This window comes from Salmo trutta, chromosome 40 (genome assembly GCF_901001165.1).
Source record: "Salmo trutta chromosome 40, fSalTru1.1, whole genome shotgun sequence".
In the NCBI taxonomy this organism is placed as follows: domain Eukaryota; kingdom Metazoa; phylum Chordata; class Actinopteri; order Salmoniformes; family Salmonidae; genus Salmo; species Salmo trutta.
Window position 1 is genome coordinate 22,102,601 of NC_042996.1, and position 26,424 is coordinate 22,129,024.

Here is a 26,424-nt window from a genome sequence, read left to right on the forward strand (position 1 = left end):
TCCGGTTGGAATATTATGGAAGATTTATGATAAAAACATCCTAAAGATTGATTCTATACATCGTTTGACATGTTTCTCCGAACTGTAATATAACTTTTTTGACTTTTCGTCTGAACTCACTGCGCGAGCACAGTGGATTTGGATTACTCGACTGAACGTGAGAACAAAATGGAGGTATTTGGACATAAAGATGAAAAACATTTCTGAACATTACACGCCAATGTAAAATGGGGTTTTTGGATATAAATATGATCTTTATTGAGCAAAACATACATGTTTTGTGTAACATGAAGTCCTATGAGTGCCATCTGATGAAGATCATCAAAGGTTAGTGATTCATTTTAGCTGTATTTCTGGTTTTTGTGACGCCTCTCCTTGCTTGGAAAATGGCTGTGTGATTTTTCTTGTCTAGGCGCTGTCCTAACATAATCTAATGTTATGCTTTCACCGTAAAGCCTTTTTTAAGTCGGACAATGTGGTTGGATTAACGAGAAGTGTATCTTTAAAATGGTATATAATAGTTGTATGTTTCAGAAATTTGAATTATGAGATTTTTGTTGTTTTGAATTTGGCGCCCTGCTATTTCACTGGCTGTTGAATAGTGTATCCCGCAGGTGGGACGCTTGCGTCCCACATACCCCAGAGAGTTTATACTCAGTTTTTCATAATTCCTGACATTTAATCCTAGTAAAAATTCCCTGTCTTAGGTCAGTTAGGATCACCACTTTATTTTAAGAATGTGAAATGTCAGAATAATAGTAGAGAGAATGATTTATTTCAGATTTTATTTCTTTCATCACATTCCCAGTGGGTCAGAAGTTTACATACACTCAATTAGTATTTGGTAGCATTGCCTTTAAATTGTTTAACTTGGGTCAAACGTTTTGGGTAGCCTTCCACAAGCTTCCCACAATAAGTTGGATGAATTTTGGCCCGTTCCCCCTGACAGAGCTGTAACTGAGTCAGGTTTGTAGGCCTCCTTGCTCGCACATGCTTTTTCAGTTCTGCCCACAAATTTTCTATAGGATTGAGGTCAGGGCTTTGTGATGGCCACTCCAATACCTTGACTTTGTTGTCCTTAAGCCATTTTGCCACAATTTTGGAAGTATGCTTGGGATCATTGTCCATTTGGAAGAACCATTTGCAACCAAGCTTTAACTTCCTGACTGATGTCTTGAGATGTTCCTTCAATATATCCACATAATTTTCCCTCCTCATGAAGCCATCTATTTTGTGAAGTGCACTAGTCCCTCCTGCAGCAAACCACCCCCACAACATGATGCTGCCACCCCCGTGCTTCACAGTTGGGATGATGTTCTTTGGCTTGCAAGCCTTCCCCTTTTTCCTCTAAACATAACAATGGTCATTATGGCCAAAGATATCTATTTTTGTTTCATCAGACCAGAGGACATTTCTCCAAAAAGTACAATCTTTGTCCCCATCTACAGTTGCAAACCGTAGTCTGGCTTTTTTAATGGCAGTTTTGTACCCGTTTTACTGTGGATATAGATTATTTTGTACCTGTTTCCTTCAGCATCTTCACAAGGTCCTTTGCTGTTGTTCTGGGATTGATTTGCACTTTTCGCACCAAAGTATGTTCATCTCTAGGTGACAGATCACGTCTCCTTCCTGAGCGGTATGATGGCTGCGTGGTCCCATTGTGTTTATACTTGCGTACTATTGTTTGTGCAGATGAAATTGCTCCAGACTTGTGGAGGTCTACAATTTCTTTTCTCTGAGGTCTTGGCTGATTTCTTTTCATTTTCCCATGACGTCAAGCAAAGAGGCACTGAGTTTGAAGGTAGGCCTTGAAATACATCCACAGGTACACCTCCAATTGACTCAAATGATGTCAATTAGACTATCAGAAGCTTCTATAGCCATGACATAATTTTCTGGAATTTTCCAAGCTGTTTAAAGGCACAATCAACTTAGTGCATGTTAACTTCTGACCCACTGGAATTGTGATACAGTGAATTATAAGTGAAATAGTCTGGAAACAATTGCTTGAAAAATTACTTGTGTTATGCACAAAGTAGATGTCCTTACCGACTTGCCAAAACTATAGTTTTTTGACAAGAAATGTGTGGTTGTTGAAAAACGAGTTTTAATGACTCCAACCTAACACGGAACCCAAACCGGCTGTGCGCGTGCGCCATCATGCATACATTTATTTTGTCCCCCTACACCAAACGTGATCACGACACGCAGGTTAAAATATCAACACAAACTTTGAACCAATGACATTAATTTGGGGACAGGTCGATAAGCATTAAACATGTATGGCAATTTAGCTAGTTAGCTTGCACTTGCTAGCTCATTTGTCCTATTTAGCTAGCTTGCTGTTGCTAGCTAATTTGTCCTGGGATATAAACATTGAGTTGTTATTTTACCTGAAATGCACAAGGTCTTCTACTCCGACAATTAATCCACACATAAAACTGCCAACCGAATCATTTCTAGTCATCTCTCCTCCTTCCAGGCTTTCAACTTATATGGTGATTGGCATCAACACTTTTACCACGACACCGTCAAAACATTTAGTCTTTCAATCAACCACGTGGGTATAACCAATGAGGAGATGGCACGTGGGTACTTGCTTCTATTAACCAATGAGGAGATGGGAGAGGCAGGACTTTCAGCGCTATCTGCGTCAGAATTAGAAAGGAGTTCTATTTTAGCCCTTGGCATCGCAGACGCTCGTTGGCGCGCACGAGCAGTGTGGGTGCAATAATTGAATAACATGGATTTCTAAATGCATTTTGCTAGCTTCCCACCTACCCCAGAGAGGTTAACCCTTTTAGCTAATCCTTCCCCTAACCCTAACCTTAACCCTGTAACCTAACTCCTAAACTTAACCCTAACTTTAACCCAACACCCCACCCTAACCTAACTAATGTTAGCCAACTAGCTAGAATTCTTATCATATGTTTTGAATATTCGTAACATACAGTATAATATGAATTGTAATTCGTAACATATTATAAAAAATAGGTGATGGACATTCACAAATTAATACATACCATACATAATATAACATTTCATACTGAATGGGGTGTCTCTGAGATGCATACAGAATAATACGAAATGCTCTGAGACCAGGTTGCGCTAGCACCTCCTCCGGTAAGAAGGCAACCTCAGAGTTACATACAAGGATACATTATTGACACACAGTAATGAAATGGACATGGAAAGGTAGTGTAATGGTAGTGGTTCAGTAATGGACAGAAAACAGGGGTGATGAATATACACAATAACTGATAGCACAAATAGAGTAACAACACTATTAACAAAGGAAGGACTGTATAAGTGGCATAGCTACCTGCAGAGTATTATACAACACAGTAAACACAGAGAAGTAACTTACAATAGGCAATAGTAGTAACTATAAAGAACAACAAGCAAGAAGGATACACATTTTACACACTCACTTTGTGCACACACACTATACCACGAGTCCAGTTGATGGGCAGAGACAGAGATGTTGATCTCTGTCTCTGCTTGAGGGAGACTGGGAGGGGGAGGCAGGAGTTGGGGATCTGTGACACAAGCTGACTGCCTGTGATTTGCTGAACCCATGGTGTGATAAGGCCCCTGGCGGCCATGACCCCTAGCAACTAATCAGTGGACAGGGCCCTAGGCTTGAAGGGAAAGTTTACGACACCCCTGGCCTGCTTAGCTACAAACCGATTTTTCCTGCAATCTAGAGCCGTAATCATTATGCTTAATTTATTTTTTCTGACATGTCTGGTGAGTATGCAGGCCATTGAAGAACTGGGACATTTTCAGCTTTCAGGATTTCTGTACAGATCCTTGCAGGCCGTGGATTATCATGCTGAAACATGAGGTGATGGCTGCGGATGAATGGCACGACAATTGTCCTCAGGGTCTCGTCACAGTATCCCTGTGCATTCAAATTGTCATTGATACAATGCCATTGTGTTCCCTGTCCGTGGCTTATGCCTGCCCATACCATTGCCCCATGGTGGCAGTGGGGTTCTCTATTCACAACGTTGACATCAGCAAATCGCTCATCCACATACTGCCTTACATGTGGTCTGCGGTTGTGAGGCCAGTTGGACGTACTGCCAAATTCTCTAAAGCCGCCTCGGCTTATGGTAGAGAAATTAACCTTCAATTCTCTGGCAACAGCTCTGGTGGACATACAGTCAATAAGTCAATAAGTCAATAAGTCAATTGCACTCTCCCTCAAAACTTCAAACATCTGTGGCATTGTGTTGTGTGACAAAACTGCACATTTTCGAGAGGCCTTTTATTGTCCCCCAGCACAAGGTGCACCTATGTAATGATCATGCTGTTTAAACAAATCAAAACATATTTGATATTTGAAATTGTTCAAAGTAGCCACCCTTTGCCCCGATGACAGCTTTGCACAGTCTTGGCATTCTCTCAACCAGCTTCATGAGGTAGTCACCTGGAATTAATTTCAATGTACAGGTGTGCTTTGTTAAAAGTTAATTTGTAGAATTTCTTTCCTTCTTAATGCATTTGAGCCAATCAGTTGTGTTGTGACAAGGTAGGGGTGGTATACAGAAGATAGCCCTATTTGGTTAAAGACCAAGTCCATATTATGGCATGAACAGCTCAAATAAGCAAAGAGAAACGGCAGTCCGTCATTACTTTAACCTTTTTTTGGTTACTACATGATTCCATATGTGTTATTTCATAGTTTTAATGTCTTCACTATTGTTAAACAATGTTAAAAATAGTATAAATTAAGAAAAACCCTTGAAAGAGTAGGTGTGTCCAAACTTTTGACTGCTTCTGTATATATTGTATATTGCAAATATGGTACAATCCAAGTGTGCAAAGCTCTTGGAGACTTACCCAGAAAGACTCAAAGCTTTAATCACTGCCAAAGGTGATTCTAACATGTATTGTGAAAACGTATGTAAATTAGATATTTCTGTATTTCAATTTCAATACATTTGAAAAAATGTCAAACATGTTTTCAATTTGTCATTATGGGGTATTGTGTGTAGCTGGAAAGGATAAAAAATGATAATTTAATCAATTTTGAATTCAGGCTGTAAGAAAACGAAATGTGGAATAAGTTAAGGGGTATGAACACTTGCTGAAGGCACTGTATATCTGCAAGAAAGTGATAAATGAGCGACTCTTTGAAAGGGGGTCATCTAAACATTGCCTTTTTTTTTCTTCACAGCTATCATGCTATATAGGGCATCGTTTCTCAGACCAAATCTCCATTCTGGCTTAAACAAAGCAATCTGATCATGCTCCAGTCAAATTCACGCTATAGGGAATGCCACAAAATGGCTTCTGTAAAGCACCTATACATTGTCCAATCAACATCCACACATTGATTTCATTCTTCGCATCTTTATTAAAACACAAACACACTTGGAAATAAATGCTCTTTTAGTGTCTTGTTGCAGGTTGTGCAATGTTCAAAAGTGTGTGAGATATTAGCATTAACGTGTGTGTATGTGTGGGGTCAAGTTTGGATGGTCATACGTTTGCAAATAGCTGAGATTGGATATTTCAGCGCCATGGACAGCAGCGAAATCGGAATAGCGAGATCTCTCATTCAGCACCACATAATAGTAGACAGCGGCCATCTCATGTGAAGTTGGCACTGGGAAAATCCCACGTAATGGGAAATGAGGCATAGGAGGCAAAAAGACTGAAGGAGAAGACTCCCACAGGAACCTTATGCTAAACTGTTCTGCCACATTCATTTCAAATGTTACATCTTTCGATCGGCAAATAATTTAAACTGACTTCTCAAACTACACTGTACAGCTTTAGTGTGTCTGTGCGTCATAGGTACAACTGTATGAAATTCCCTTCTCAAATATCTGTTTGTGAGAAACAAAATGAAAAACAACTGTTCGACTATTACAATGCGCACTGTCATGCATTTTTACTATTACCAACAAGACAACGAAGTGATGGTCTTTACGCGCCATGGAGACATAACGGATACTTCCCCCACACCAAAAGTTCCCATGCTGAGTGATATTGTTTACTACACTATTATGCATACAATCCAAGTCATACGTTTATTGTCATTCATACTCTTATTTTTAACCGAGTAGCTTTGCAAAAGTGTACCTTTTCAGAGCTACAATTCAGAGCTCGGAAATATTGGAATAAAGTGCTTAAGGGGAGTGACACACCAGGCGCACAACAGCATAACACAACAACCACATTTTCAATTGACAATCAATGCTTTAAATAGATGTGGTCAATAGATTTGTATAGGCATATATAAACAATTAATTTCACTTGTAAGCCAAGGTTGGATTAGTAGGTCTAAGCAACATGCACCTGGATACCCGCCTCATGAATCGGAACGGGCTCCAACATCCTCATATACACATTATGACAAAATAACGAGCTTAATCTTTCACGAAATAAAGACATAGAAGCTTACCCATTTATACAGGTTCTACACATTCCATTTCTCCATAGCAATAGAATGTAAACATTCTATTTTGCGCCAAACACAGCCTACAACTCAATTCTAAGTGCAGCATATTGGACGACTCCACAGTCATTGATCATTCGCGACTTTAAGTCATTCCTGTTATCTCTAGAGCATCCCGTATATCTATAACGCTGCATTTCTTCCCCATCTTACCATGGATAGGGTTTGGTGCATTCCAGAGTTCACTTATGGTCCCACAAAGGTAATCTTAAGAGAAATTCATTTTAGCATACTGTAAATGCCTGTGCATAATGTGCATAACAAAGCATAATTATTTTCATTCTCTTCAAAGGGATTCTGTAGAAGCAGCCTTTATTTTCAGACTCTGCAGGCCTGCTGGGAGGAAAAATATTACAATAAACAGGTAAGATTCATCCCACAAAAACAAACATTATTTCAAGACAGTTTAGAGAAGTTGGTCATAAGAGTTCTTAATATCACTTGCATATTGTGAGGTATGAACAGTTGTGAAATGTTGCGAGAGGCCCTTCTGAAAGCACATATGGTATTTCGTGGCACGGTATCACACCTTACCTGATCTTGCAGAAGAAGCTCATGGTCCACTATCTGCTGCTCCAGAGTCAAGGCCAGGTCCCGCCCCATGTCACCACGGAGCACATGAGCGACTGGCTGGTGTCTCAGGGCAAAAAATCCCTAAGGGAGAGGTGAGTACCACGTCAGCACTCACCTTCACTGCCATTCCATGCCAACACCAGCATTACTCCAGGAGGTGTGGGTAAAATAAACAACAGAAAAATCAGAACCCAGGAAAGTTGAATTGCTCTGTGTTTTATTTGAAGGCTGTGGAAAGAAACCCTGGAGGAGGGGAACGACCTCGCTCGGCTGGTAAGAGATTGAGAGTTAGAGACATACTACAAGTCAGTGAGCTCTTTACTAGCCTTTCAACAACTAGTTAGTACAGCAGAATAGATCTGTTGTGAAATTACACTAATGGGACTTCCTGTTTCTTCATGTTTCCTACGGCAGGCCTGGGAAGTAAACACTTGCCTAAAAATGATAGACATAGAGCACGAGGCTGTCTGCAAGCTTCGCCGCTCCATCCACCCCACCTCGCCAGCTGACATGTGAGTTCCATGTACTGTCCTGCATATGACTTGATCCATTTATCTACACATCTGGAACTACGCAGAAACTGACTAAGACAGTGTTCTCAGTGAGCACATTGCACATCGTTTAGCTTTGTCTTCTCCTTTCTGTTGATTTCAGTGACCCTAAGGTCCACACCATCGTGGAGAGAGCTGTGAGGAGCATTCTGAGCAAGCTGTCCAATGAGCCCCGAAGCAACCTGCTCAGCCCATCCCAGGTGGTGGTGGAGGTGGTGCCCAGGCTCCTCCTGGCCCTGTGGCTTCAGCCAGAGGAAGGCCATTCAGAGCACCCAATCCTAATAAGTGGGATGGCCGTGGGCATGGTGGCGGCGGTAGTGGAGAAGCTCTCCAGCATGTTAACGGCTCCTTCCCCTCACATCCCTTTCTCCCAGGCTGCTGCTTTTGAATCTGTGCGGTCAATCCTCGGGAGAATCAGTCAGTCCTTCTCCACGGATGACCTCCAGAGCCCTTTTTATATGAGATCTGTCTGTGCCTTTGTGGCGGACGAGGTGCAGAGCTGCTTCCAGCCCCCTGCAGCCACCTTACCAGTCCCCCCTGTCCTTGCGGTGGCCATCTCCACCACACTACCAGCTGACATCCAAGCAGGTGAGTAGGACTAATAGAGAGCACTCTGACAGATGCCTGTTGTGATGACATCTTGGTGCCTTGTGGTAGTAGAGCTCATCAGGATTGTTGTTGTCACCCCTAATCCAGAGGCAGACGCGGCTTCTTTCCACATGGAGGTTGTGGACATCATCCCTAACACAGAGGCAGACCCGGCTTCTTTTCACCTGGAGGTTGTGGACATCACCCCTAACACAGAGGCAGACCCGGCTTCTTTTCACCTGGAGGTTGTGGACATCATCCCTAACACAGAGGCAGACCAGGCTTCTTCCCACCGGGAGGTTGTGGACATCACCCCTAACCCAGAGGCAGACCAGGCTTCTTCCCACCTGGATTTTGTGGACATCACCCCTAACACAGACCTGGCTTCCTCCCACCTGGAGGTTGTGGACATCACCCCTAACACAGAGGCAGACCCGGCTTCTTCCCACCTGGAGGTTCAAGACATTATCCCTTACACAGAGGCAGACCCGGCATCTTCCCACCTGGAAGTTGTGGACATCACCTGTAACACAGAGGCAGATCTGGATTCTTCCCACCTGGAGGTTGTGGACATCACCACTAATACAGAGGCAGAGCCCATCTCTTCCCTCCTGGAGGTTATGGACGTCACACCTGAAGAAAGGACTCGCACGATGGCCGTCTTCGCCACTCTGCCAGCTGACATCCAAGCAGGTGAGTAACACTTATGGAGAGCACTCTGACAGGTGCCGTTTGTCATGTCATCTTCGTAGAACCTTTCAACTGACAGTGTTTAGAACCTACGGTTTGCATTTGTTTACATTCTGTCCCTATTTTTTCCCTTTCCAAGAGGATGTTGCTGTGGTCATCCCGGATGTCACCCCACATGTCACCAAGGATGTGACCCTGGATGTTCCATGCAGAGCTAGGAAAAGGGCAGTCTGGCGATTTTTTTGCAGGCTTTGGAGGGCAGTGTGCTGCTGCGCCTGCCACAAGGAAGAGGAGGAACAATATTAATTATTCCTCAGACCTTGAGAAATGGGATTGAACCACAGACCATTAAATTATTTGCATTATAATTGGATTCAATTCTGCTTTTCTTCTGTTTACTACTTAATATCAGAACATTTCGAAAAACGTTCACTTTGCAAGTGTAGAGTAGGTTGTGTAAATAAGTGGGAAACATCCCAATTTTAATGCTTTTAATAATTTACTGATTTCATAAAAAAAATACATATATATTTGACAACAAAAAAAACGGAGGGCGCTCAACCAACGTTGAGTTGTGGTGCAACAACAAACTTTAATCATCATAGAAAAGGAAAAAGCGCAACTCTTGCTCACTATAAAAAATGCATTGTTTTATTCAAGCAAGGTTAAAAGACTAACGTTTCGGCGTAGTCTATGACGATATGCAAGTTGTGTTTGCCCAGCAAAAGAGACTCACCCTGGTTCTTGAGGGTTGCAGACAGTGAAAAATTATCATTAAGTAAATGGGACTTTTCAATTCTTGAATAAAAATCTTTAAATGAACATCAATTTAAATGCAATTGACTTGAGGATCAGAGCAGGCAGGCTGACTGGCTAGCCCTGAAGGCCCTCTGCCTCTACCTCTGTGTGGTTCATCTCAGCCAAGAGGTTGTGTGGGTTGTCTTTCTCTCTGTGGGTGTAAATCACCATGACCTCTCCCTCTGCCTTCCCATTGGCTGATCAGAAGGCTTCTGCTCTTTCTTGCTCACATGAGCAGGAGGAATGGCATCTGGGGTAACCTCCTCCTCTCCTCTATCTAACGCCACTTCCACCTCCTCTTTCTGGCTGTGTTCGACTGAGGTCACTCGTTCTCTCTCCCTGGGTGTTGGATAGTTCCTCCTCCTCTGTGTCTTGTGAGTTTGGAGGGAGTTATCCTTTTCTGGCTCCCTCTTTAGGGGTGTGCACCTTAAATCTCTTTCGGTGTGTTGAGGGGTTCAGTGGTTTTGGGGGGAGTCTGAAGTTCCATCAGTAGCGATGAGTGTGGGGGCTGTCCCGTGTTTGTGTCCTCCTCCCTCCTAAACTGTCATGACTGCGATGATGAAAAAGTAGGAGGAGCCACCGAAACATGTGATGAGGCCAAGGAAGCACTAGCGGTTCTGGGTGCCCCTGTGACAACAATTTTGGACCCCTTGTGGCCCCCTAAATGTGGAGTATGAAATAATTTTTGCATAACACATTTTTGCTATCTTTCTTTTTTTTTTACATCCGTTATTAGACAGTGGCAATGCGGAACATGGTCTTTCGCCTGCAATGTAGTGAAGAAAACGATATGACAACAATATCGTCTAATGTAACTGGCACCTCTAACAGTACAACTGGCCCCAGCTTGGCCCCCCCAGATTAAATGGTCTAGAACCACCACTGCAAGGAAGATCACTCTGCAAGGACGGGACAGGACACATCACAACACTGCTGCTCATTCATATTCAAACACACCTCAGAGTACGCACACAAACATGGACACACGCATACATCTGCGCGCACCCCCCCCCCCCACACACACACACAATGAACTTACCTGTACATATCAGAATCATACATTCGACAGCCACCTCTTCCCCCACATTTCTTGATCCCCCACCTCAAACATGTTGAGTCAATCAAAGCCCAGATGCTGGAATGGTGCAGTAGGGCCTAGTATGTAATGGTGTGATACCATGTGATACCCTATATCCTGTGTTTGTGTTTTTTATTTTATTTTATTTAACCTTTATTTAAACAGGGAGTCACATTGAGATTAAACATCTATTTTACAAGAGTGCCCTGTAAAAGTTGAAGTCATATTGAACAACTACCAGAGAGAACCTTCTCTACATAGGAATGCATACCATATTTTTGTCCATACATAAAAATAATACTTTATTGCCAATCAGCAATTACTTACTTAGTCCTCTTCGTCCCGGGTGGGAGATAAGGCCCCAGTTAATGGTTGAAAATAACTTATTTCAGTGCCAATGAGTTACACTGAGTGTATAAAACATTAAGAACACCTGCTCTATCCATGACACATGCTGACCAGGTGAAAACTATAATCCCTTACGGATGTCACTTGTTAAATCCACTTAAATCAGTGTAGATAAAGAGGAGACAGGTTAAAAAATATTGTAAGGCTTGAGACAATTGAGGCATGGATTGTGTATGTGTGCCATTCAGAGGGTGAATGGGCAGACAAAATATTCAAGAACTGCAACGCTGCTGAGTTTTTTACGCTCAACAGTTTCCCGTGTGTATCAAGAATGGTCCACCACTCAAAAGACATACAGCCAACTTGACACATCTGTGGGAAGCATTGTAGTCAACATGGGCCAGCATCCCTGTGAATGTTGTGTACACTCAGTACTTTAATAGTATTTGTACCGTGTTCTTGCCGTATCCTGTAAAGATGGAGCAGACTGTGGCTGGGGGAGGTGTTGGTGATGCCGTTGTCTGAACACACAAGGTCCCACTCCCCATTCAAGCGGGAGCAGTCTCTGTTACACTCTGACACCAGGCTGCCATCGTACACCAGGGGACCTGGGGGACAGAGAAAATGGCTGCCAATCATAATGATGTTTAAATAATTGTTGCTGAACTATCATTGACATAGGCACAGTGACAAAACACCCAGGAATCCTGGCTCAGTAACAACCATACAGTATATTCCCACAAGAGGGAGCCCCGGCACAAGCCCATGTGTGTTTTGGTCTAACTCTCCCTCATATTCCACTGATCAAAGCTTTAGTTTTTAAATGTAAATGACTGAACTCAATGATTGAATGTATCAACCCACCAACCAACCAATCAGATGTAATAATTACCCGTTGTAGGAACGTTGTAAAACTTAGTGCCAAACTGCAGAAGGAGGAGGTAGGCCATGAAGGAGGTGATACAGCTGGTTCATTGATAGTAGTTAGGTCGTTAGCTATTTAACATTTCACACATATTGCCAGGGTCCAGTAAGTAACTATGTTAACGTTATAACTTGAGGAATGGCAAGAAGTCGTATACCAGTTAATACTATAGCGAGTTGGTTCGTTTACTAACGTCAGCTTATCCGATGTAATGTTCCTGTTAGCTAGTTGTCTGACTTCATTACCCAGCTAATTTTCACACCATAAACTCAATTATTTGATCAGCTAAGTTGGATAATGTTGCTCAACATTTCTCTGGCTAGCAAACACAGAGAATTCATCCAGCTAGCAAGATACTTAACAATGCTAACAATTATTGTTCCACCACACTTGCTCCCTCACCTCAAACTTTCCAAATGCCATTGTTTTTCGGTTACAGCTCATGAAGTACGCTTCATCACCTTCTCACCCCAGTCTCCGTGGTCAGGTTTCTCACCTACCTCTTCGTTATCGTTCAGGGGACGCGCTGCTGTATCTGGCAAACTGCTTTTCCACTCTCTGCTGTCTTTCCAGAGCGTGCACGGATGCTGTAACTAGAAAGTTGGTTGTCTCTTCTCTCTTCAGTCGCATTCTGCATTCTGTTGTTATGTGAATGATTGACTGAGCCTTGGATACAGCCAGTATTGCTCCAAACATGCATCAGTCATTCGCTTCCTCCAACTACGGAGGTGGCTCTGGCTCTGGCCTTAGTCCCCATTCTAACCTGCCCACCCCCGCTGAAGGCTCAGGGCTGTAGACCACTGCTGAAGGCTCTGGGCTGAGGTGCGTCGCCGGAGACCTCGGGCTGAGGTGCGTCGCCGGAGACCTCGGGCTGTGGGCCGTCTCTGTCGGTTCCGGACTGTAGGACATTGCCGGAAGCACTGGACGGGGAACTGTCGCCGGAAGCTCTGGATGGGGAACTGTCGCCGGAAGCTCTGGACGGGGAACTGTCGCAGGAAGCTCTGGACTGATGCGTGTGGCTGGCTTAGGAGGCGCCAGACTAGTAACCCGCACCACAGGGCTAGTGCGAGGAGCAGGAACAGGACGTACTGGCCTAGGCAGGCGCACTAGAGACCTGATGCGTGGGGCTGGCTTTGGGGGTGCCAGACTAGTGACACGCACCTCAGGGCTAGTGCGAATAGCAGGAACAGGATGTACTGGACTGGGCAGGCGCACTAGAGACCTGATGCGTGGGGCTGGCTTTGGAGGCGCCAGAACAGTAACACGCACAACAGGGCTAATGCGAGGAGCAGGAACAGGATACACTGGGTCTTGAAGACGCACTGGAGGTCTGGGGTGCACAGCCTGCACAACCCGTCCTGGCTGAGTTGTCACTGTAGCCCTGCACGGGCGGATTGCTGGCACAGGGCGAACTGGGCTGTGCTGAGGAATGATGGCTGCCGTGCGTAGAGTAGGCGCAGGGTAGCCTGAACCTAGGAAATGCACTGGTGGCCAGATATGCTGAGCAGCCATACTCCTTCCTGGCTGGATGCCCACTCTAGCACGGCACTTGCGGGGGGCTGGTATCGACCGCACCGGACTGTGCGTGCGGATGGGCGAGACCGTGCGCACTTCCGCATAGCACGGTGCTCTCCACGCCAAACGCTCCCCATAATAAGCACGAGGAGTTGGCTCAGGTCTATTGCCTGACTTACCCCAACTCCCCGTGTGCCCCCCCCATTTTTTGGGGGGCTGCCTCCTCTCCTCCTTAAATGGAGGATATAATGCCTCATACCTCCGCCGTTCCCTCTTAGCTTCCTCCAGCTCCTCCTTCGGGCGCTGGTACTCCCCAGCCTGGCTCCAGGGTCCCTTTCCATCGAGGATCTCCTCCCATGTCCATGACTCCAAGTAGCTCTCCTTCTGCTCCTTCCTCCGCTGCTTGGTCCTTCTTTGGTGGGTGGTTCTGTCACGGGCGTCGTAAGGAGTGGACCAAAATGCAGCGGGTATATTGATCATCTTCTTTATGTTATTAACCTGTTGGGGCTAGGGGGCAGTATTTGCACGGCTGGATAAAAAACGTACCCGATTTAATCTGGTTACTACTCCTGCCCAGAAACTAGAATATGCATATAATTAGTAGATTTGGATAGAAAACACTCTAAAGTTTCTAAAACTGTTTGAATGGTGTCTGTGAGTAATAACAGAACTCATATGGCAGGCCAAAACGTGATGTAACACGTGCGTACCTGGTGTAACACGGGCAGTTGTTGTTGCCATCTTGTACTTGTCCCGCAGGTGTGATGTTCGGATGTACCGATCCTATACAGTTGTTGTTACACGTGGTCTGCCACTGCGAGGTCAATCAGCTGTCTGTCCTGTCTCCCTGTCTTAGGCGTCTCACAGTACAGACATTGAAATGCATTGCCCTGGCCACATCTGCAGTCCTCATGCCTCCTTGCAGCATGCCTAAGGCAAGTTCACACAGATGAACTTGCCTTAGTGTTTTTCAGAGTCAGTAGAAAGGCCTCTTTAGTGTCCTAAGTTTTCATAACTGTGACCTTAATTGCCTAGAGTCTGTAAGCTGTTAATGTCTTAAGGACCGTTACACAGGTGCATGTTCATTAATTGTTTATGGTTCATTGAACAAGCATGGGAAACGGTGTTTAAACCCTTTACAATGAAGATCTGGGAAGTTATTTTGATTTGTATGAATTATCTTTGAAAGACAGGGTCCTGAAAAAAGGACATTTTATATTTTTGTACACATCTACACACAATACCCCATTATGACGACGTCAAAACATGTTTGTAGGCATTTTTGCAAATTATCTGAAAATTAAATACAGAAATATCTAATTTACATAAGTATTCACACCCCTGAGTGAATACTTTGTAGAAGCCTCTTTGGCAGTGATTACAGCTGTGAGTCTTTCTGGCCAAGTCTCTAAGAGCTTTCCACACCTGGATTGTACAACATTTGCCCATCTATTATTTTCAAAATTCTTAACTCTTTCAAATTGATTGTTGATCATTGCTAGACAACCGTTTCCGAGTCTTGCCACTCAGGAACATTCACTGTCGTATTGGTAAGCAACTACAGTGAAGATTTGGCTTTATGTTTTAGGTTTGTCCTTGAGTAATGTGTTTTATTGGATTTGCCTCAAACATAATAATTTGTATTCAGGACAAAAAATGAATTGCTTTGCCACATTTTTTGCAGAATTACTTTAGTGCCTTGTTGCAACATTTTTATTCTGTACAAGCTTCCTTCTTTTCACTCTGTGAATTAGGTTAGTATTGTCGAGTAACTACAATGCTGTTGATCCATCCTAAGTTTTCTCCTACCATAGCATTCTCCTCAGTGTTGTCCTCTGGTAGGAAACTGCCCTGCTCCTGCTCCTCCTCTGGGGTGTCAGAGGAGTTCTTTGCCTGTATGTCCTCCTGTTCCTTTTTGCTGGGGCTCTTGCCCTGCTTAGCCAGAGTGTTGGGGAGGAACCAAAATGGAATCCCAGCCAGGAGCATCAGGAAGCCAGATACCAGTAAGCTTAACCACCAGGCCCCCACCCAGCGAGAGTCCTTGTGGTTGATGGAGATGCTCTCTGTGGGTAGGAGAGATATACAGATGTGAGTGAATATGAGGGTGAACAGGGTCAGTTGAGCAGACATTGCCTTAAAATAACTAACTGGGCTGCTGAATTCATATTCCATTATAATCTGAAATAGCAATAATATCAATATCAGTGTTATCAAGTAATGCTTAAAATGTGATGAATCAGCTACATTGCTCAATTAGCTCTATAGAAATCCCTGGTAATCTTAGCTCTCTAAGGACCATCATTATCACACAGCAAATTCTCCAGTTGAATAAACACCGATTCTTACATTTAACACTGTTCCAGTGTCTATACGGGTCCACACTTTTCAGTGTTAAATTAACACTTTGCTTAGTGTTAAGTCTTGTTTGTATATTTTCCAGTGTGCCTTTCGAGTAGGTACCACCCATGACTGTATTTGTTAGTGACAGAGACATGGCTGTTCATTGATTTTCAGTCTTGTGGCCATCACCAAGTGAGATCCAAAGCGAATATGTTTTCATTAAAATCTAATTCTTTAAGACACTACAATAATGAGTGCACAAAACATTAAGAACACCTTCCTAATATTGAGAACTGCTGGCCCATGTTGACTCCAATGCTTCCCACAATTGTGTCAAGTTGGCTGGATGTCCTTTTGGGTGGCCATTATTGATACACACGGGAAACTGTTCAGCGTGATAACCCAACAGCATTGCAGTTCTTGACACAAACTGGTGCGCCTGGCACCTGCTACCATACCCTGTTCAAAGGCACTTACATCTTTTGTCTTGCCCATTCAACTTCTGAATGGAACAAATACACACTCCATGTCTCAATTGTCTTAAGGCTTAAAAATAATTATTTAACCTGTCTCCTACCCTTCTTTTACACTGATTGAAGTGGATTTAACAAGTGCCATCAATGTGGGATCGTAGCGTTCACCTGGATTCACCTGGTCAGTCTATAACATGGAAACAACAGTATGAAAATAATAATTTGTATACTCAGTGTATTTCATAAGGCCTAGTTTTACCCTAATACAGTGGCCTGAAACTCATGGTTTACAGGCCACTTCAGGTCTGCAAGTCACATTATGATGGCTTGCAAGTCATGTGTAATTCCTATTGGAATCCAGCCAGTATGAGAATATCCAACATTTGGAATTGTTTTTCACTCAAAACCTGCATTCAGCAGGATTGCCAGGGTTCCGAAAACAAAGATATGACACTACCTAAAGCATCTAAACTTGAACAACCATTTCAGTAACGGGTGAAATAAGTCCAAGTAACAGGTTGGATTACTTTAGAACAATGCATGTTATTTATATTTGCATTGCATAAAGTTAATTAATCAATCAATGTACATTTAAAAAATATAGAAATTGAAACAAACAATTCTAAAAATCCCATCATGCTAGGAAATATGATAATGATGGGTGTGGTTTTGGTTCAACACTGGTTATTAACATCAACACTGGGGTAATTTTACACCACTGAGAGTTAATTCAACTCTTACAGAGTTAATTTAACTCCTGAATTAACATTAGAAATGTTATATTAGGAATCCAAGATGGCGTAGCAGTCAGACGTCTTTGTCTCTGTCTTGTCTCGTCCCATGTATATATCTTTTTATATATTTTTCTTCGCATTCTTTTTAATATTTTTCATAAACGTCAACTTCAAAATATTCTCCTGCAACCCGCCTCACCCAGTGTGGGGTGGATCTGTTTTTTTTCTAAAGTATTTCTATTTACCTCCGAACTGGAATACCTCAACTGAAGCTAGCTAGCTAACTAGTTACCAGCTATCAGCTATCAGTCAGCTAACCTTTAGCTCGGAAAGCTCTCGCCAGTTCGTACAACACGTTTCAAACCAGAGCGTACCGGACCTATTTTTCTCTCCATACCCCCGGATTCCTACTGCAAACTCTGAACCCTTTCATCTGGATCATGGCAGCTAGCTAACTGCAACCCGGGTTGACTACTCCTGGCTAACTTTTCCGTCCCGGAGCAAGCACCAACTAGCCTGGGGCTAGCCCATGCCAGACCCATCTCCTGGCTTGGGATCCTGGGCTACTCCTGAAGCCCACTCCTCGGCTACAATATTCGGACCCCTTCTACTGCCGGTACGGGGCACGGAACCCCGCCGATCCTTCACGACTGGAATACCGACATAATCTGACCGAGGATCCCAACAGGCCCCTCATGCGCGACATCCCCTGAAGGCCCATTCTGCTAACCACGGCCTGCTAGCTATCTATAGCATATTGGACTGCTAGCTGATCCATCGGCCCGTTTCTTGGACCACTATACCCATTTTGCCAATTGGACTTGGACCCCTCTGCTACTTGGAACCCTACTAATTCCACGACTGGTCTATCGACATCACCACACGAGGAGGAAAAACATACTTTCCCCCATCGCGACGTCCCTCTAAGGCCCTTATGCTAGCTTGCTAGCCCCGGCCTGCTAACTGTCTGAATTGCCGTGTCCCCAGCCAGTCCAACCACTCACTGGACCCATACGATCACTAGGCTACGCATGCCTCTCCCTAATATCAATATGCCTTGTCCATTACTGTCTTGGTTAGTGATTTCTGTCTTATTTCACTGTAGAGCCTATAGCCCTGCTCAATATGCCTTAACCAACCATGTTGTTCCACCTCCCACATATGCGATGACATCACCTGCTTTAAACGTCTCTAGAGACTATATCTCTCTCTTCATTACTCAATGCCTAGGTTTACCTCCAATGTACTCTCTTCCTACCATACCTTTGTCTGTACATTATGCCTTGAATCTATGCTATCGTGCCCAGAAACCTGCTCCCTTTACTCTCTGTTCCGAACGTGCTAGACGGCCAGTTCTTATAGCCTTTAGCCGTACCCTTATCCTACTTCTCCTCTGGTGATGTAGAGGTTAATCCAGGACCTGCAGTGCCTAGCTCCACTCCTACTCCCCAGGTGCTCTCATTTGTTGACTTCTGTAACCGTAAAAGCCTTGGTTTCATGCATGTTAACATTAGAAGCCTACTCCCTAAGATTGCTTTATTCACTGCTTTAGCACATTCTGCCAACCCGGATGTCGTAGCCGTGTCTGAATCCTGGCTTAGGAAAACCACCAAAGACCCTGAAATTTCCATCCCTAACTTTAACATTTTCCGCCAAAATAGAACTGCTAAAGGGGGCGGTGTTGCAATCTACTGCAGAGAGAGTCTGCAGAGTTCTATCTTACTATCCAGGTCTGTACCAAAATAATTCACCTTTCCAGAAACAAGTCTCTCACCGTTGCCGCTTGCTATAGACCACCCTCTGCCCCCAGCTGTGCCCTGGACACCATATGTGAATTGATTGCCCCCCATCTATCTTCTGAGCTCGTGCTGCTAGGTGACCTAAACTGGGACATGCTTATTAACACCCTGGCCATCCTATAATCTAAGCTTGATGCCCTCAATCTCACACAAATTATCAATGAACCTACCAGGTACAACCCCAAATCCATAAACACAGGCACCCTCATATATATCATCCTAACTAACTGGCCCTCCAAATACACCTCTGCTGTTTTCAACCAAGATCTCAGCGATCACTGCCTCATTGCCTGAGTCCGTAATGGGTCTGCGGTCAAACGACCACCCCTCATCACTGTCAAACGCTCCCTAAAACACTTCTGCGAACAGGCCTTTCTAATTGACCTGGCCGGGGTATCCTGGAAAGACATTGACCTCATCACGTCAGTAGAGAATGCCTGGTTATTCTTTAAAAGTGCCTTCCTCACCATCTTAAATAAGCATGCTCCATTCAAAAAATGTAGAATTAGGAATAGATATAGCCCTTAGTTCACTCCAGACCTGTCTGCTCTTGACCAGCACAAAAACATCCTGTGGCGTTCTGCATTACATCACTTCTCTGTATACATAAATGATGTCGCTCTCGCTGCTGGTGATTCTTTGATCCACCTCTACGCAGACGACACCATTCTGTATACCTCTGGCCCTTTGTTGGACACTGTGTTAACCTCTCTTGGGTAGGGGGCAATATTTTGACGTCCGGATGAAAAGCGTGCCCAAAGTAAACTGCCTGTTACTCTGTCCCAGAAGCTAGGATATGCATATAATTGGTCGATTTCGATGGAGTTTCTAAAACTCTATTTACAATGGCTATCACTTTAATTATAAGGCCAAGTCCACCCAGATTGCAGTTCCTATGGCTTCCACTAGATGTCAACAGTCTTTAGAAAGAGTTTCAGGCTGGTGTTTGGAAAAATGAGCCAGAAATTGTAGTATTTCTGGGTGGCTCCCATTTTGGCTGTAGTGTTTCCAAGCGGGTGGAAGAAAGCGTGTTCTTTGGTATTTTTCTCCGGTAAAGACAATAACGATTCTCCGTCTTAAATGTTATCATTTATTTACATATTAGGGTACCTAAGGTTTGATTATAAACGTTGTTTGACTTGTTTGGAAAAGTTTATTAGTAATGTTTGGGATTCATTTTGTATGCATTTTAATGGAGGGAAACTGAGTGGATTATTGACTGAAGTGCGCCAGCTAAACTGAGTTTTTATGGATATAAAGAAGGACATTATCGAACAAAAGGACCATTTGTGATGTAACTGGGACCTTTGGAGTGCCAACAGAAGAAGATCACAGGTAAGGCATTTTTTATATCGCTATTTCTGACTTTCGTGTCGCACCTGCCTGGTTGAAATATGTTTTTCATGTGTTTGTATGCGGGGCGCTGTCCTCAAATAATCACATGGTTTGCTTTCGCCGTAAAGTCTTTTTGAAATCTGACACCGCGGCTGGATTAACAGAAGTTAAGCTTTATTTTGATGTATTACACTTGTGATTTTATGAAAGTTAAATATTTATAATACTGTAGTTTGACTTTCGCGCTCTGCAATTTCACCAGATGTTGGCCAGGTAGGACGCTACATAAGAAGTCAACTAACCTCCAGATGAGCTTCAATGCCATACAACTCTCCTTCCGTGGCCTCCAACTACTCTTAAATGCAAGTAAAACTAAATGCATGCTCTTCACCCGATCGCTGCCTGCACCTGCCCGCCCGTCCAGCATCACTACTATGGACTGTTCTGACTTAGAATATGTGGACAACTATAAATACCTAGGTGTCTGGTTAGACTGTAAACTCTCCTTCCAGACATTTACATTTACATTTTAGTCATTTAGCAGACGCTCTTATCCAGAGCGACTTACAATAGTGAATGCATACATTTAATTTCATGTATTTTTTTTTTTACTGGCCCCCCGTGGGAGGCCAGACTCACATTAAACATCTCCAATCCAAAATTAAATCTAGAATTGGCTTCCTATTTCACAACAAAGCATCCTTCACTCATGCTGCCAAACATACCCTCGTAAAACTGACCATCCTAAAGATCCTCGACTTCTGCGATGTCATTTACAAAATAGCCTCCAACACTCTACTCAACAAATTGGATGCAGTCTATCACAGTGCCATCCGTTTTGTCACCAAAGCCACATATACTACCCACCACTGCGACCTGTGTGATCTCGTTGACTGGCCCTCGCTTCATACTTGTCGCCAAACCCACTGGCTCCAGGTCATCTACAAGTCTCTACTAGGTAAAGCCCCGCCTTATCTCAGCTCACTGGTCACCATAGCAGCACCCACCCGTAGCACGCGCTCCGGCAGGTATACCCCCAAAGGCAATTCTTCCTTTGGCTGCCTCTCCTTCCAGTTCTCTGCTGCCAATGACTTGAGCGAACTGCAAAAATCTCTGAAGCTGGAGACTCTTACCTCCCTCACTAGCTTTAAGCACCAGCTGTCAGAGCAGCTCACAGATCACTGCACCTGTACATAGCTCATCTGTAAATAGCCCATCTTCCTCATCCCCATACTGTATTTATTTATCTTGCTCCTTTGCCCCCCAGTATTTCAACTTGCACATTCATCTTCTGCACATCCTACCATTCCAGTGTTTAATTGCTATATTGTAATTACTTTGCCACCATGGCCTATTTATTGCCTTACCTCTCTTATCCTACCATTTGCACATGCTGTATATAGATTTTTATACTGCATTATTGATTGTGTGTTTGTTTATTCCATGTGTAACTCTGGGTTGTTGTATGTGTCGAACTGCTTTGCTTTATCTTGGCCAGGTCGCAGTTGCAAATGAGAACTTGTTCTCAACTAGCCTACCTGGTTAAATAAAGGTGAAATAAAAAATAAATAAAAATATTGAAAAATCAACAAAAGCTAACCCTGCCCAATTTGCTGTGTGGATAAAAATATACTGTTCTAGATAGATAGGATAATTCTTCTCTTAATGCAAACAGATTTAAATGTCTCTATGTTTAGAAATGACCTTCAGCACCCAACAAGCCCCGACCAATAAACCAAGATGACCAAACCGTTCTGCAAACAAACCACACAAACAACTACCCTCTGACACGATTTAGCATCATCATAGTTAATCAACTTCAGATTCAACCAAAATAGATGGATTAACAACTTAGTAACTAATAAAATGAGGCAAATGCAACATGATTATTAGTAGCACATATTCCGCCATAAATACATTATTGATGTGTACATATAAATACATCCTAGCTCACATAAAATAGACAATGTATGATTTGTTAATTCAAGGGTCGGTTACCTAAATCCACAGAGCCAATGTCCACATAGATCTTGGCACAGAAGGAGCCAAGCATGAAGCCAAATACAGGCCCCAGGATGCCAACAGTCTGTAAACACGCTGAGGCAGAGGAGACAGAGAGAGTTGATCAGATACAGTTCAAGCAGCAAGCAACAGAAAAGACAATAGATTTAACTGAAGTTAGGTAGTTTGGCCATATTCGTTTGCCATATGGTTTGCTGTAGCTGATACATCTAAATCAGCTACCGGTATTCATAGGATGGCAGATTTTGATATGAATGCCTGAAGAGGTTGTTTCGAACCGAGGTTTACACCAACTTCAACCGGGAGCGATGTGGTATGGAAGAGGTTGAAGAGATGCAGAATGCTACAAAAAGAGGTTTACCTTGCAATGTTGATACGGTACACCTGAAAAGTGTTTTACTAACCAAGGTAGATGGCAGTGTTCTCCTTTCTGGCGTAGTCGTCCAGATAGGACACTCCTAAAGGCATGACAGGCGTCTCTCCAATCCCACGCAGCATGTTACCCAGAAATACATAGATCCACATGGACGAGCCTGCCTCCTTCTCACACGCTGTGGGAACACAAAACACGGTTTCTTAATCCTGGGGACCCAAAGGTGTGCATATTTTTGTTTTTGCCCTAATAATAAGATACTTGATTCAACGAATCCACTCATCAATACTTTGATTTAAATCAAGTGTGTTAGGGCTAGTACCAAAACAAAAAAGTACACCATTTTGGGTTCCTAGGACCAGTATTGAGAAAAAAAAGGCTTATACGATTAGGATCAACTTTCTTGTCCTTAAGGGTAAAATGGTCTTGAATACACAGTGCTGCTTTATAAAAAATAACTTCTGGCAATTTTTTAAATTTTTTACTCCCTTTTGCTCTCCAATTTTGTGATATCGAATTGCGATCTTGTCTCATCGCTGCAACTCCCCAACGGGCTCGGGAGAGGCGAAGGTTGAGTCATGCGTTCTCCGAAACATTACCTGCCAAACCACGCATCTTAATTAGACAGGACATCTACTGTAGTTCAAGACAATCCTAAAGAAACTAATAATACCCGGACAACAAGACTCTGACCCATTTCGAAAAGGTGTTGTCCTCCAGCCATGTGCTCATATCGCTTCAGTTATGGATTCATAACAGACAAAGTAACAGGTTATCGACCATCATAGCAGTCAGTGTACGCATCTATTGTTAATCTATTAAATAAACGTTAAATAAAAATACAAATAAATCTATAAGTGAATGTGTGTGTCTAGTATGTATGGCTGAATAAATACAAACACTGTGTTTCAACCAAATATTTAGGTTGAAAACTGCTTTCTCATTTTACAGGTCTGACTGTTGGATGACACAGCAAAACATGTAACTCTTGTATCTGCCCCCCCCCTCCACCCCTCCCCTCCACCCCTCCACCCCTCCTGCTTCATCATCTTTTTGCCTATTTGGCCTCCCTTCCCTTCAGTCCCTTCAGTTCAGATATAGTTAAGAGTTTGTTTGCTCTTTTGTTAGTCAATCTGCCATTGGTGTTTTTTTCTAAAAGACTGAACCTGAGCTGTACAGAGAATAAACAATTAAAGAGCTGTCGGTAAAGGTCTGGGTCAGAGGCTGTCCATGGAATACGTTTACCCAATCACTGTCATCCCATTTGCCATAGACAACAGCAGCAAATATAACAGCCAGGCTGTCATGTAAAAATCTTCCCAGCGTGAAATAGTTCACAATCGTTCTGATCTTGTTCTGATTGTGACGTCATCCTGTAAAATTCCTCAGCGTGAAAATGTTGCCAGTTCAATAATTTAACTCGTATCTCTTTATGTGGATGACTGAGCTCTTGAGGATTCCTCCCTCTCACACATTCCCTCAAACTCGGGAAAACTATTCTGTGGGCAAGCGCATATGCTTCACACATCTGCCAATCATGTCACATCTGCTCCTGTTACGCTCTCTGGTGGTAATCCGGTGTCTCCTTGCCCTACAGTTAATTCCCTGCACTATCTCTCTCTCCCTCTCCCTCTGTTTAGTTGTGTGGTTGGAGACAGTTGTGCTGGAGTCAGAGCAGATCCCTACCAGCTGCAACTCATCCATAAATCAAGACCTCTACATATACCCATTCCTGCCACTTCCATTCTGCCAGATCATAATCTCTGCTCAGTCAGTTATCATTCTAGCCTTTTGTCTATTCTCAAGATCCTTTTGCTCTGCTGTGCTCGTTTTCCTGCCTTACACTATTTTTGTCCTCTCCTTGCAGTTACCGCTCTGTCTTTGGTTCCTGTTTCCTGTTCCACATCTCACCACCAACCACCTTGCTCTGGATATCACTCACCACCATTCCCTTGGATTCCCCTCAGGACCTGTTCCCCAGTTCTACTCAGCCAACTCCAACCTCACTCTACACTCCTGGTTTTTGCAACTCATCTGAGCTACCCCGATTCTGCACTCCCCATTTCTCTGTGTTAAATAAAACATTTTGTGCATTCATCCCGGCTTCCTCTTCTGAGTCCGCTCTTGGTTTCCCCCCCTTCGCTCATCGTAACAAATCAATGGTGACAAGGAGTATTGACACTGACCAATCAGAAGCTTGTTGAGGCATGAGGTCAGCATATAAATACCCGGACTCGAGCACCAAAGTGCTAAGGGTTGATGTGAGAAGATATTTTTTTGGCACTACGTTTTTGATTGACTGTGCATATATTTGTTAGTTAGATAGCTAAATCAAGGGCAAGGGAGGGTGAGAGAGAAACATCCGCATGAGCTCAGCCATCCACATAAAGAGACACACATGCAATTATTGAACTGGGAACTATTTCACGCAGGGAAGATTTTTACATGACACAGGCGGCCTGTCAATACTTGACTTACTTAGTTGTCTTCATTCCTATGTGGAACATAAGGCTTCCACGAGAGAATGGCACTATTCCCGAGCTTCTGCCTGTCTGGCCAGTACTTCAATCAGGCTTATTTAATCTTATTGAACATTTATTTTTCTCTTTCCAGGATACGTATTTTTTAAAAGAGACATCAGTTAAGTTCTCCTTGCAAGTTCTGTGTGGACCACAAAGTTCCAAATGTTTCTTTCCAAGTACATCTAATTTGACTGTTTCTCTTCATCAGCTACTAGGAGGCATACGTCCTTACTACCCTGAATACCCTGAAGATGAATTGAGGAATTAAAACACTGACCTTCAGTTTGGAGCAGCAAGGCTCCCGGGGCGCCTTAGTTTCAACACTCATGATGACCTCTGCAGTTGACACAGGTAAATGTAGAGTGAACCAGGAGACCTACAGGCAGACAGACGGCAATATCTGGGGTTGACTACTGTGATTATCAAAACCTTCCGGTAGAATCGCATTTTCTTAGGTACTCAAATGTCAGTGCTGCTATGCAGGTTAAGCATTACATAATAATTTTCTCCTCCTGTTGCTCTAGTCATTATACCAATTATCAATCAAATCAGTCAACATACTATGTACAACATACACTATCCAGCACAAGGAACAGTATATTGATTAAAAAAATACAAATATACCAGTTTTTACCAGTGCAGCAGCAGAGGTCCCACGAGGAGATGGAAAGATGTGTTAGAGCGGCAGAGGATTTCACTGACAGGACTTCGGTTGAAGAGCAAACCTTTATCTTAAAGAGGCATTATAGCCCAGGTAGTTTGGATCCTGGATGTTGATTGGCTGAAACTCTAACATCCATTCTACAGTAATCAGTAACCCGCAGGCCACCACTCATGTGAACTCTTTGATCATGTCGACATGCAGGTCGTCCCCTAAAAAACGTGAGTGTCCATGAGAGAGGTAGGACCCAATCATAGGAATCCTGGAGCAGAGTCCACAAGGTTCACGGAACACTATGGCACAGACGCAAAACAAATAGACATAAACAAAAACATGCTCACACATTTACAATCACACACAAACACACACGCACGCACGCACGCACGCACACACACACACACACACACACACACACACACAGAACTCATGGAGAGAATATCATGAGAGAACCCATGACACACTGTAAATCCTCTCCTTGAGTCCTACTACTAAAAACAGTGTATTTTACAAGCAGGTCACGTAGAGTTAAAGTATCAATTTTCTACAGACTTGCAGTGATTAAGGTCCCTTTTCCTCCCTCATGAAACTCATGAATGCTTTTCTAAGGCAGGGTGTAACCATGCCTGT

At 43.4% G+C, this 26,424-nt stretch overlaps 1 protein-coding gene across 5 annotated transcripts; it reads right to left on the minus strand.

Moving 5' to 3' along the window:
* Positions 1-5,345: 5,345 nt before the first annotated feature.
* Positions 5,346-25,994, minus strand: LOC115180525 (solute carrier organic anion transporter family member 1C1). Of its 5 annotated transcripts, none has more exons than XR_003873099.1 (8): positions 25,771-25,994; positions 25,414-25,512; positions 22,646-23,213; positions 22,218-22,316; positions 15,348-15,601; positions 11,551-11,706; positions 7,007-7,126; positions 5,346-6,805 (listed from the first exon to the last, which is right to left on the minus strand). XR_003873099.1 is itself a non-coding variant. In XM_029742680.1 (6 exons), exons 3-6 carry the CDS (start codon positions 22,764-22,766, stop codon positions 11,647-11,649), a joined length of 534 nt encoding a protein of 177 aa, XP_029598540.1. In that variant the 5' UTR covers positions 22,767-23,213; positions 25,414-25,512; positions 25,771-25,994; the 3' UTR covers positions 11,511-11,646. The 5 variants fall into 5 exon arrangements, 2 of the variants coding, with proteins under 2 accessions (XP_029598540.1, XP_029598541.1); XR_003873100.1 differs by having other exon boundaries at positions 5,346-6,808; XR_003873101.1 differs by lacking the exons at positions 5,346-6,805; positions 7,007-7,126 and adding an exon at positions 7,246-9,149.
* Positions 25,995-26,424: the final 430 nt, after the last annotated feature.